This window comes from Nymphalis io, chromosome 3 (genome assembly GCF_905147045.1).
Source record: "Nymphalis io chromosome 3, ilAglIoxx1.1, whole genome shotgun sequence".
Lineage (NCBI taxonomy): Eukaryota > Metazoa > Arthropoda > Insecta > Lepidoptera > Nymphalidae > Nymphalis > Nymphalis io.
This window is the reverse complement of record NC_065890.1, coordinates 7,643,126-7,656,919: the sequence shown is the minus strand read 5'-3', so window position 1 is coordinate 7,656,919 and position 13,794 is coordinate 7,643,126. Positions and strand designations below refer to the sequence as shown.

General features: G+C 31.6%; 1 protein-coding gene across 8 annotated transcripts in view; it reads right to left on the bottom strand.

Annotated features, from left to right (window-relative positions):
- LOC126781428 (tensin-1) overlaps positions 1-13,794 on the bottom strand; it is a 101,222-nt gene that overhangs the window by 63,865 nt on the left and 23,563 nt on the right. For 6 of the 8 annotated variants that reach the window (XM_050506399.1, XM_050506400.1, XM_050506403.1 and 3 more), the window contains exons 2-3: positions 10,364-10,472; positions 9,844-9,881 (exon numbers count right to left, since the gene is read on the bottom strand). In XM_050506399.1, the coding sequence (XP_050362356.1) occupies positions 9,844-9,881; positions 10,364-10,472 (147 nt within the window). Of the gene's footprint in view, positions 1-1,108; positions 1,364-2,307; positions 2,380-9,843; positions 9,882-10,363; positions 10,473-13,794 lie in introns of those variants that run through there. The other 2 variants (XM_050506407.1, XM_050506406.1) reach the window with 2 other exon arrangements.

Sequence of the window (13,794 nt, the reverse complement as noted above, 5' to 3'; positions counted from 1 at the left end):
AATAACGTTTCATGAAGTTAATAGTCGGATGTTCCGTACAAGGTTTTGGTAAATTGTAAGAACGTTAACATAAAATATCATTTACGCTATAAAACTCATAACGATCAGAATGGTATATAATGGTATTTATTGTGTGGGAGCAGGTTGGGTTATTCTGTTGTACCATTTCAATTTTAAAGATACCATTTGAAGCCGAAAAGTATGTAAATAAGATTTTTAATAACGACAAGTGACGTGTTTGAGCTCTGACATTTATTCACCGATGGGAACCTGACACAAGAGAAAACTACCCGACGCCGGTGTCAGTGTCGTATGACCCGCGTATTTCAAAGCCAAGTCGTGTTCTTGCCATTTTATTTGTTCGTAGGGTAAAATGCCTTCGCTTATATCAGTCTATTGAACTTAGCGTGCTTGTGTTCTCGCTTTAGGGTCGTGTCAATGAGGAAGATAAATCGAATACTCGCGATCACGCAATTTATACATTATTTTGTACATAATTGAAATTTATGTAACATTACGAATTAAAAATATATTTGATATTTCTAAACAGTGTGTGGACAATGTACGTCGCAGTAAATCAAGTAAGTATACAGTAAGGTACGCGTTCCTCGAGCCGCGACCCTGGCCGGCTAGAATTCTTTGACCTACGCAATACAGTACAGTACAATACGCACAATCAGTGCTTGTTCAACAACGAAAACTTTTATCTTTAAAACATTGAAGCTTATCAGAGTATTTCTAGATTATTCGACGAGATTAAGTAATTTTAAAATATCGGATAACAACTAGAAACATATGGCGATATATTTTACTAATTCTTTTGAAATAGTAATATAATATATTCATATATCCATACAATCTTTTATAATAGTCTATAGTATATTAGTTAATGCCGAGATTTGGACCTTCCTAATGACGGGACGGTTGAAGGTAGAAATTTAATTTATCAAGAACTTTGCAACTTTTCCTGAACCAAACCATTTTATGGAAATATTCAGTAGAAGTGGAAAATCGTATAGTATAGTATAATATGAATGGTTAAATTATTCCTGAGTAAATGAATACAGTATCAATGTAAACATAAAAGTAAAGGTTTTTCAATTCATACCCTTAGATCAGAGCTACCCGATGAAGTGGAAGTGCTACTGCTACCGAGTCGACCGTTCCGTTGATACATTTCTCACCAAAAAACCGTATCCAGTTCAAATACAAGTTTCACTTTTACGTTTAGATTCTATGATTGATTAACGTTTTTTCTTAAAGTTTCCATCAATGAAATATCACTTCACACGTTTTTCTGACATACACACTTGTCTTTTACTTTCATTTTCTTTGCTTGATGCCATATTAATCCCTTAAACTTTTGATAGCAAGGAATACATTAAACATCTTAAATAAAATACTCATTTTAAGATTGACAATTAATTTCATTAAGCTCTTATTACCGTGTGCGTTAAATTGAGTCTTTGAATATGTATTAAATGTAATATCATTAAATTAAAGATTTATATGAGGCCTATTGTTATAATTCTACAATTGTACAAATATAACTTATGAAGTGGTATACGTGACTCAATGAGGCGGTTTATCGCTAAACTCCAAAAACATAACACACTTATCGTTCACAATCGTCAAAGGCGATTACAACGATATCGTCAATATTTTTACTCGATAATATATTGCCATCACCTTGAACGTTAGCCACAGCTATTTTGCATACATTTGCATAAGTAAAGTGTTAGAACGACCAAACAAGGCGGAAGAAATTATTTATTGCATATTAAACTCTATATATTATTCCTTTTGTGCATTCAGTTTTCCACGAACATTTTATACCATCAATGGTTGTTTGAGTTTTGTTATCATTTTTTAACAAGATTTTTTTCAAACTAAACCTGATCTTGCGACATCTTTTTTCTACCCATCAAAGTTCAATGACATTAAACAAAATAATATGCGGTTTATAAAAAATGTATTAAGAAGACTTTTTTGTAAAGCGAAAATTCCAAATATTTACTAAATTTATTCCAAATTGAAGGCAATCAACGTTCTATATAAAAACGAAGTTCACAAAATTGGTACTGCTAAAAACTATATTATTTTAATGTCTATTAGATGTGATTGAATAAATATTTTAAAAAACATTTTGATAACCCATTTGCGTAAATTATTTATTAGCGTTTCAACTACAAACGCTAGTTCGCGAAGCAAACAACACAAGAGCCCGCAGATAAATTTATTTATAGGACGGCCGCTAAGTAACTATACAAGGATTTAGTGTGAACATGAAAATTTGCGAATGTATACCACAAAGGCGCAAGTAAATTTCGCGTGCGCGTGGGCCGGTCGGCGCGCGCGTCGACACTGTCGGCAGCTCGGCCTGGCTGATTCGCGAGACTGGCCGAAAGCCGCGGGCACTCCGTAGAACGTTGCACCTGACCCGCGCCCGCAGCACCCGACACCAGCTTCCAGCTATCGTAGATGAAAACCCATCCTCTTAGCATGCCTACATGCTTTGCAATGTTACATAAAGCTATCTATGATTGTCTCGTTCTAGACCACTTGAAATAAAATTGCCAACTATTATATTATACGGGACAATCCGAAGAGGAAATATATATATTAACTTCACCTCACCATATACTTGATTAAAAACCTAGCCCAGACACTGTCACTCACTGCATTGAAGAAGGTCCCTACCCAGTTTGTACGAGTATGTCTAAGAACTGTAATTTTGATATGGATAGATAGAGCTAAGTATATAAGAACTACAATAGAGAAACATTTATGTAAATAAAATCTTCTACCGTATTCGCTGAAAAAAATCAATGTCTGGGCACTTTGTAGACAACGCCCGCAAAACTATTACTGTTATATCAAACTTTGCATGGGAGATTTCAATCTAATCGAAATAATATCTATTTTTAAAATAATACTTTGGCTTCATACAACACCACGATAATCCTAACTATAATTATTTTATTAGACAGGCGATTATAAATGCTGTATTTCATTAACTTATGAAACTTGGATTATTCATTTCACATATTTTAAAATATGTTTGAAAGAACCCGAAAGTGGTGGTGCAATGAAGAATATTATAAAAGGTTAGATTTGGACGAGAAGAAAAACAATTTAATATAAAATATTATACATATTTTTTCACACTTGTCAAATAAAAGGCTGGATATCTTTCAACGCGGTACAAGAAAAGAATACTTAAGCTCTCCTGATTTTAAGTTAAAATCTTTTAGTAGTAAGTAGTTTTTTATAGTCTGTATGCTAAAAGTCTTGTTTATTTTAATCGCACTTGAAAGAGCCACTGTTCGTTATTCGATAAACAGCTTCAAGTAATTTCCAAACAATCATGTCAAATTATACTTATATGACAGCAATTGGCAAAATTTGGTATGAAATGCTCATTTTTTTTTTATACAGCAACTAGTAAAACCCGCGGCTTCGCCAGCTTGGAATTCAGTTTGTGACGAACATCCTTCAAAATCTGCCGTTTTAACATGCCCAGTGGTGGTTTTAAAATTACATTTTTTATGGCGGTTAAAAAGTTTTAAAAGATTAGATTACCTTGTAGTTTAAAATAACATTAAAAATTTCAACAATCTTTGTATTCCTATTTTGGATTTATTTACGAGTAAAATAGTATTAAATGTAAAAAACAAGCTGTTGGAGTACCTTAAATAAACGCAGTGATAAATGCATTATGTCACAATGATATTTTGAATTGTAAAACATTCAAGTTCGATTCATTCACAATTTTCGAGTGGCATCCGCGTACCTTTTCTCAGTAATTTCGGCGGCCAAACGTCCTCTTCATTATCATTTTGCACCCGCGCAGCGCTATTGCGAGTTGTGAAGCGTAATGCCGGCCCCGCTCATTCTAGCCTCCTCCCACACACCCCAAACACTCGCAATCTTTGTTCAAGCTCGAAATGCTGTACGTATCGTGGTAACTGTATTCATTTTCATACAGAAGTAGATATATTCAGCATAATGGCGTCAATATCAGAAAAAAAGTCGTTACGTTTATTGATTTATTTGATTTTTGTTTTTATATATAAAGAAAAAACATAGCTTATATATACTTGTTCAAATCACTAACAGCATACAAAATGGTTATAAATTTAATTTCTAGTACCCGATGACGTCACAGTAAGATCGTTGACTTCTCTATGGTTAACGCTACTTAACGGCTCTCGCGTATCGCTCAATGACACCCTTATGACTACATCTTTCTTTATCTTACTAAAACATTAAGATTAAATGTTGTACATCAATTACTAAAACAAACATAACAATACCTCGTAGACAGTTAAAGTTTCGCTAAATAATAAATTCACATTTTTCAACAAATGGACAACTATGAATATCACCGAACGAACACAATAATATTATTAAAAACTTCCTCGCTTGACTGCGGAATCTCAAAAAACCGGGTTAAATCACGCTCATTCTACGTTTTGTTAACTATATTACTTGGGTGATGTACGCGGGCTCGAAATTCATTCCGGTTTATCTTATTCGATTTATCGAATTCACATTAATCAAAGTCGGATGGATGTGGCTAGCGAGGACACGAGCGTATATCTGCGAAATTCGAATAACTTTTTTTTCAGTTACGAGTTTTCCTGTGAATGTAAGGTATACATAATATTTTACACATACAAGCTGTCACATTTAGATACTGCATAATAAATTAAAGAAACATGATGTTCTCTTTGAAGATACACAAATCTACTCGTAGGTACGTTTTTTACTGTAGCATATTTAAACTACATTTGCTATAGCAGTGCGCTTAATATTGAATTAGTTTTAAAACCTGATATATTTGTATTGATAGTCCAATATATTTCTAAAAGTATTTTTATTAACTTATATCATTATTAACGAATAAAAATATTCATGAAATTCGTGTATGCCATATAATGGAATTCCAAAATTTCGCACTCATTTTATAGTACATACAGTTTGGTTTTAATCTTATTTGTTTGAAGTGAGGTGTCCCGCTGCGGTCGAACCTCACACACGGCGAGAAATAAGAGCAAAAATACGAGATTTCGTTCAATTCACGAAATAACCTATCGCGAATAATCGCAAAGCTCTTGTGTTTATTTCTGTTTTTGATTATTTATTGTTGGACATATTGTTTTATCGTTGATAAATAAAAAATACAAAAACGAATCGTCCTCCTACACTTCGAGTAGAATTTATGAGAATTTTACGATCCAATTTACATTTAAAGAGTAAGTAACGGTCTTGTAAGTGGTGTTCGTGATCCCTGACTATCAATATCAAAATACATTTGGGAGCTCCTAATAACCGATATACTTCATAAAACTAAAACTTCTCGATAGTAAGCTTTAATATGCGTGATTAGAAACGATCACTTATTTTTTTATATAAATTATGTATATATTATTCAGTAAATAACGGAATCAATTACGTATAATATTTCTATATAGTGTTTCGCTATAATGCTGTTTTTATAATTCAATTCTTATAAGTTATTATTATTGTTTTTATATTCACCATTAAATAAAAATATTCGATTAATGCAAATGTATCAGATTTCTGCAGGATAAAATAAAATACAATCATTTCGACATAATATGAACAATTTTATAAAAAATGTTCTGTCTTATATATGCAAAACATTTAATATTTAAAATACCGTCTAACAGTATATTGGGACGGATAAGGTTCTTTGTCACTTACAAAAACATTTCAGATTTAAAATGCAAATTTGGATTCGAAGTAAAAGTTGAAACGAAGTTAAATAAAATTTAGCAAAAGATGCCGCCAGTCAACCTAGTTGTAGAAAACTTTTATTGAAAAAGAAGTTTAGTTAGACATCTAATCAATGAGGATCTTCTTCCAAATCGTCTCTGTCATATTATGCATTTTAATTTATCGTTAGTAGTTTATATAAAATATGTTATAAACACTGTGATACGTTTCACGTAAACGTATAGAGAACGTTTGTAAGCGGGCAAAAATAGAAGACACACGAAATTCTTCTCGAGGAGAGGCCTTTGCCCAAAACTGTTTTTTTAATATAATACATTTTAAATTAACTTCTTTGTATTTATAAAGCTATATTCAAGTATCTCATCCACTATGAAAATGGATACTTAATTTTTTTTATAATATATTTAGGCGCTCGGACAAATGACGACCATCTGATGGTAATTGGTCACCATCGCCCATAGACATTGGCCATTGCCAATGCGCCAACCTTGGGAACTAAGATGTTATGCCACTTGTGCCTGTAGTTACACTAGCTCACTCACTCTTCAAACCGGAACACGACAATGCTAAGTATTGCTATTTTGTGGTGGAATATCTGATGAGTGAGTGGTATTACCCAGACGGGCTTGCACAAAGCCCTAGCACCAAGTAATTAGACCGTGGTATAGATCACAAATGAATAAATCAAGTGATTAATATCAAAAACCTCCGAATATTTGTCTCTACAAAATTTGATAGAGGAGAGTACGAATGCAAACCTATCAATTTTAATTTTCTTTGATCTTAAAGTATAGTCGTCGAAACCGAATTTTTTTCCTTCATTAGGATATTTCGATCGAATTTTTATCATTCTACATCTAGAAACTTCAAATGAAAAGTGTAAAAGATTATCTATACATTTGTACGTATAGATGATATACTCATATAATAATAATATTATTTACTAACCACGATTTACATTATGTCATTTAGACTTTAAAAAAGTTATTCGTGTAAAATTTTATAACATTTATACAAATGTACTAAAGCTAAAGAGTTCGTTTGTTATTTTGTTTGAACGAGCTAATCCCTGGAAGTACTAATCGTATTTGAATGATTATTTTTGCATTTGATAGCTCAATTCAAATATTGAACTATAAAACTTTCCTCAAGGGTATAATAAATATAAGGGTAGGCTATATATAATCACGCTTGGGTCCACGGGATCTGACGTTTAACGCGATAGACAATATCAGCAAAACATAATATATTAAAGATCGAAATTAGTAAATACTATACAATATAAATTACGAACACCACTGGCAAAACCGTTAATTAATAGAATATTTATTAATATAAGTAAGACTTAAAATTCATTAAAATAATTAGTCGATTATAATTAATCAGATATCTTGTTTACGTAAAAGTTGGAGTAAAAATGTTAGCCATGCATATGTGTTTTATCTAAAATAGATTTATGTATACAAAGGTGGCCGTACTATCCGGTTACTATAAATTAATGTTTTTTCTTCGTTTTAAAGTTACAAGGTGAAACATTTTTTTTAACATATGTATTCTATTTTATTATTTTAAAAAAACCAAAGCAAAAGTTTTGCTTGTATTAGCCGTGATTGGTAATTTTACTATCGCTCTTGCATGTTCGGTTTAAATTCCCGGACGATTTTCCAGGTAAATCCCATTAAAAGCCATTCAGCAAAACTTTCATGCGCGTTGAAAGAAAATCCAGAAGTAAGTTTCTATTCAATTGAAGATAAGCCTTTTTTAACGTTCTCTTTTTGTTAAAAGGTAATGCATTCGTTCTATTTGTACGTAGCTACGTTGCAAAGAATTGTCCTGAATGCATCAAATGATTTTGACACAACTATGTAACATAGCGCGCGGTACCTGCTTCATTTAAAATATCTATGATAAATTTTTTGAAACGCTTTATTAAGAATGTAGTAAATAGTTAATAATTAAAAGCAAAAATTAATCACAGATAAAACAACCACGTTAAAAAAACTTAGTACGTGAAGATCAATTTTGCTACTGAATTTTAAGGCCATTCTACTTAACCGATTGAGCTGAATTTTTGCGTTTACTTTTGCTTGTGCTTTTAACAATAGCATAACCTAGCATAAGTACTACACTTAGTGATTAAAAATGAAAGCTTGTTTTTAAAAGCGATTTTTAAACTGTATCTAATTTATTTTAACCTTAGTATCCTTATCTAAGCATAAGACAATATTTGAATTAAACTATTATCATTCACCAGCAATAAATTAAACGCAGCACATAATAAAATATCATGCTTTATTATAATAATATTTTGTACAATGTGACCAATTTAGAATAAGTGGGGAACAATGGGAACGTGACGAGTGGACGGGGGCTGATCGCCATCTACTCCGCTGCTGGCTAAACGTGGACTAGAGTTTGATATTTCCGCTATTCTATGAATAATTTAAAATAAACTTTAAGCATCATTTTCATTCACATTTGAGATATTTGCTTGAAACGTATACAATACGAATACTTCAAGTCTCAATGTTGTAAATCTTTGACAAAAAAAGGATTATGAATTAAAAGTAAAATAATTATAAAATACAAAAGAGCCTGCGTAATTTAACAAAAAAAATGTTACTTAAAGTATGTGCCTATTCTTATTTTTGATCTAATCTAATGAAACTACTATTTAGTTCTATAGGTACTTAATATTATATTTTAGTATGGAATTCGTTTGTATCGATTGATTTTCATTTTTACAAGTCTGAAGAAATAGAACTCGATATAAAATATCAGTATTTAACTAAAACAGTTTTTAACCTTTTTATTTGTAATATTAGTATATAAGGAAAAAACGTAATAACCATTTAACCAATATTAAAAACTATGTAATATCTCAATCTATAAAACTTGTTAAACCAATGGACCTTGCACTTAAACTAATACCCATATGTATACCTGTATTTTAATTATTCAATGAAAAGTCAGTTGACAGTTATTATTGTATAGAGCGCCATCTAGTGGACCTATACTAAAACACTAGACCACATTCGTAACATATTGCGCAAGCGTTTGTGTTTATTCCGTGAATGATCTACAACAGCTATAGCTTTAAACAGATGGCACCACAAGAACAAAACCGTTATTGGTTTTTAAAAGAACTTTGTTCCGGTCAGTAAATATTAATAATGATTTGAACTATCAGGACTATAATTTTCGACAGATAAAACACCTGAGCGACGATCATGTGGCGTACATGCATTTTTATGTTTATTTGCATTTCCCGGCTATGATCAGGACTCATCAGATCTCTTCTATAGGTTGTATATTTGCTTCCAAAAGGCGATGGTTTACATTTATTAATAAAAATAAGTCTGTTGTCAGGGGATTACGAATTGTAATTTAAATTTTGATATATCCTTGTATGCTATTAGAATAGCTATTCAAAGGGGAATTGCAACTAAATTCTCTACACTATGGAATGTTAGATTCAGATAGTATTGTTATATAATTTGTAAATAATAATTACACTCAGAAATTGCTCATGGTACACGTAAATCTTAAGCGAAGATTGCGGATTCGAATCCGGAACAAACACCACTGATTTTTCATGTGCTTAATTTATTTTTAAATAATATCTCGTACACAAATTTGCCACATTTGTATCCATCGACTCGGATTGGAGTATCTTGATGGAATAAGTCTAAACCTTCTTAATAGGAGACATAAGCTGCTTAGCCCAATATTTTCAAGTTTTACTGTAATTTTTAACTTTTTTATTTAAATAAACAAAAGAGAACAATTTGAAACACAAAAAAAAAACATATTTGAACCACACATTTTTTCCTTCTCATAAGTAAAATTTCATAAGCAAACAATAGAAAAATATCAGATCGTTGCCTTCGTCATTAAACCATTAACTAAAAAACTTGTGAAAATATTTATGGAATTTTTTGTGCGAACGTTTTAAATAAAAAAGACATAAAACGTTCCAATCCCACTTACTCGTTTTAAATAGTCAGCCAATAGATAAAGTAGATTAATTAGCGACGTCGGTGATTCAAAGTAATCAACTAATTAGGTCTTAATACATACCTTACTCTCGCAGCCCGTGTGACAGACATATTTGCAAACTAAAACAAGAAAGTATTGATTTAGTGCCTTATTAATTTTTAATGACCAATTTCATTGCTGATCGCAATGATTTTATCTAAAACGAAATTATTATCAATTCATAAATAGTTAATTAAACTCAACTCAACTTAACATTTTTGTAGTAGTTTTCTAATTTAAAGATATAGATAACATCGTTATTTCAGATAAAGTATGAATTCATTAGTATAAAATTTTACACAAACACCATTTGCATTTTGAAATCTAAATAGCATTCGTGACATTCAGATTAAATATTCGTCTAGAGTTCTAGTAATTTCGTAGTCAATCACCTTTGAATGTCAATAGCGTAAAATAAACAAGAAAAGAAAACTTTAACACAAAAAAATTACATATATATTACGCTACACGGTTATTAAAAAAAATAAAGTGTGTCGTCGTTAAATTGTTTTTGATCGTTAAAAAGTATAAATGAATTATGCCGTTAAATTTAGACACCCACCTCGGCAGCAGCTACCCTGGTTGTGTACAAGCTGATGGCACCATTGACAGGATCTCGGTTTCTTGAATACCTTGCTCCGGAATGCGTGCGCCTGTGCCACGCCCTCTTTCTGCAATGAATATTTTCCTTTAATACAATATTGATCAAATAATTCCCATAGTATACATTACACACTCATATTACCATTTTTGATATTTATTTTATTTGTATCGAATTCAAAATCTGTAACCGAATTGTATTCTACTGCGAAATTCAATTGATAATAAATAAGTAAATATAAGACGATTTGTTATAGATTTAACTCACAGGCACGCGGCACTTAAATGGGTGAGTGGGCTCGACCACCGGTCATCTCGCCCTTACCTGCTTTCAGAATCTATCCCTTGCGACTCACAATGGGTATTGGATAATAGCGATGGGAGTTTAGCCCATTCATGATGACGCACGTGCTTTCCGTCGCGTACGTAAAATACTCCTTATTCCTATAGTAAAACTTAATTATTATTTTATAAAGAGAAAACAGTTGACTTAATAATGTGTGACTGTAAAGGGTATTTTTATTGCTATTAACTTTCTTACAGCACTACTCCGTCACATGCTACAATTTCCATTCAATGCACACCCGTCGTGTCCTGATCTTTATCTCGTTAAAGCCCTGAGACAAGTTTAACACTCGTTAGCAAATTGAAACTGACAAGTTGAATCAGATCTTGTAAAGTTTATATAAAAGTAATTCAAAATAAAACGCATCTGTTTTTGCTCTCGAATTGCTTGTAAAATGTTACTCATGCTAAAGTGGTTGTAGCAGAAAGCAGATTACAAGCTTTGTGTTTGTGTACGAGGGCTTCCAGTGCTCTCATGTTCCCAATTATAGTACAATGACGTCATAAGCCTGTGCAGGCGCCGGCGCCGACGATAACGGTGCCATTTGCGGTCCAGATGATATGAATATTATACATCGATTCCGAATTTAAAATAGTAACAAAACATTAACGTTTTATCCCACATGAACATAAATAAAAATAGTGTTGTTTGATAAGCGTTGAACGGAATTCATGAATAATTTATACGATAACTGATAAATTCATTTAAAATAAAGAAAATAATTCACAATGTTTTCCTTAAAGCACTATATAAAGCCCGCAAACGATTCGTTAATTATTTGAAATAAAGGAACAGTTGCAAATAGCATTATAAGAAATCACATCACGATCATGCCGCATCGCACACGTGTGCTTCAACCACCTGCCGACGCTCATTCGCCGTATGGGCTGCGCCTGCGCCCGTGCCGAACCGACGCTCGAACAAAAAACATATTCCTCTACAGTAGCCCTACGGGGACACATGGAGATGTAAAGTTGCACATGCCCCATTAGCTGATTGAATCAAATTTCATCGAACAGCTGGTTCTGATGCTTTCATTTGACAAAGCATTGAGCATTAAGTAGGGATACAAATAGATATCTACTTTATTCGGCATTCACTAAATTAACTGGAAGAAGATCCGAAACTTATTTTTGAGTGTAACTGAATTCTCATTATAATAAGTTATATTGGCGGTAGATATACATAATATATCTACCGCCAAATTCAACCTATATCTCTTTTATAATTATGAAAGCTATTACTATGTTCGGATAAATTAATTTTGTTTTAATTAATCATAATTATAATTAAATAATTATTTATGACAAATGCAACTAGCCATTCAAAATTGTTGTGATCAATATGGTTAACTTACCATTACAAAGTATTATAAATATACGATGTTTAAAAACACTATAAAACTAAAATTAACTATGTAGGTATATTATGTACAATAGAAATAGTGTGTAGAACATAGACGTGTGTGATGTAGATTAAAAATGTTTTTTTCAATTTTCCCCAACTCGATATCAAAAAATAGGTTACAAATAATGAAAAAGCATCCAACGATTATATAAATCACAAAAAATACGTCATGAATATTACTTTAGAATTATATCTGCTGTTAACCCTGAACACGAAACTTTTGATCGAGGAACAAGTGAGCGATTGAGGATGAAACAAAGGGTCCAATGTCGGAAAGGCGATAAATCAACGGAACCGGCACGCTTTGATATCAACCGCCATTGTTTTGTAATGGTAACTAAACGACAATTGCTATTACTGAGTTATTCCTGTTCATCAAAGTACTATATCTTTCCTATTCACGGCTGCGAATGCCTAAGCTTAATAGATAAACATATTTTCTTCATGACTTCCTTTGAATTTAAGCAAATAAGCTTATGTAATTTATAATTTAAAATTTTAGCCACAGATTGTTCTATTTTTAGTTTTTATATTAACCCGAAATATATACATATGTACGAACTTTACAATAAAATACAATAATTTTTGCTGCAGTTTAATTAACTCGTATAATAATATTACAACGTTGAATATTAATGTGACTTCTAAATGTTATTTACAATTAAAGCGGGTTTAATTCTTCAATAATACGTTCTTATTGTTTTTTTTTAAATAATTAATTTGCAACAGCAGTTTGCAATATAATATATTTAAATATATGTATTCGACATACGTTTTATATTAATACAATGTTAAACGTATAATCTTATGATCATTTGTAAAATTCAATACATTTGTTTATACAATAAAAATAACTAAATTATATTGAGTTTTATTGATTCTATTCTTATCATTAAAATATATATATATATTTTATCTCTTGAGTAATATAATTTATGAGTGTATGGACTATCAAATGACTTTAACACAAAGCTTTCATTGCACAATTACTTCCGATTCTATCTTAATTTGGGTGAAATAAAGAAGGCAATACGATAAGCGATGACACTATTACTCTATTTTAATGAACCAGTTTCTTCTTATCTACAGTCTTAAGGCACTTTCGTAAACTTTTAAACGCATATGGTATGAAATTAACAGCTCATTTATACACTTATTATTAAACGTGATGTCGAATTCAGGATACGGCTTGAGAGCTTTATAAAAAATAAGGAATTTGAGGAACAATTGAGTTAACGTATAGCGGCAATTTCTAAAGGTGTATATATAGAGACGTGACAGGCTTTATATTAAAGGGCCTAGGAAAGAAACTATACAAAAATTGTCTCACGCGCATAACATCGTGCGAACACGGTGTTGCATCAACAATCACCGGTCACATTATAATCATGTACGGTTCCTGGTAACATATTCAATACAAATTAATCTACAAGAGTGCGTGAATGCAATACCTGATAGATCGATTCCATAATAAGCATTGTTTACGATGTTCAGCTTATATTTATTGTGTAATGTTTGTTAGTATAATATAAAGGTTCCGACACGTGCTCATTATTAACATGAAAGCAAGCATTTATTGATCAATTACTACTAAGCAGCATGTACATATGTAAAAACATAACTAATAATGAATAAGTTTA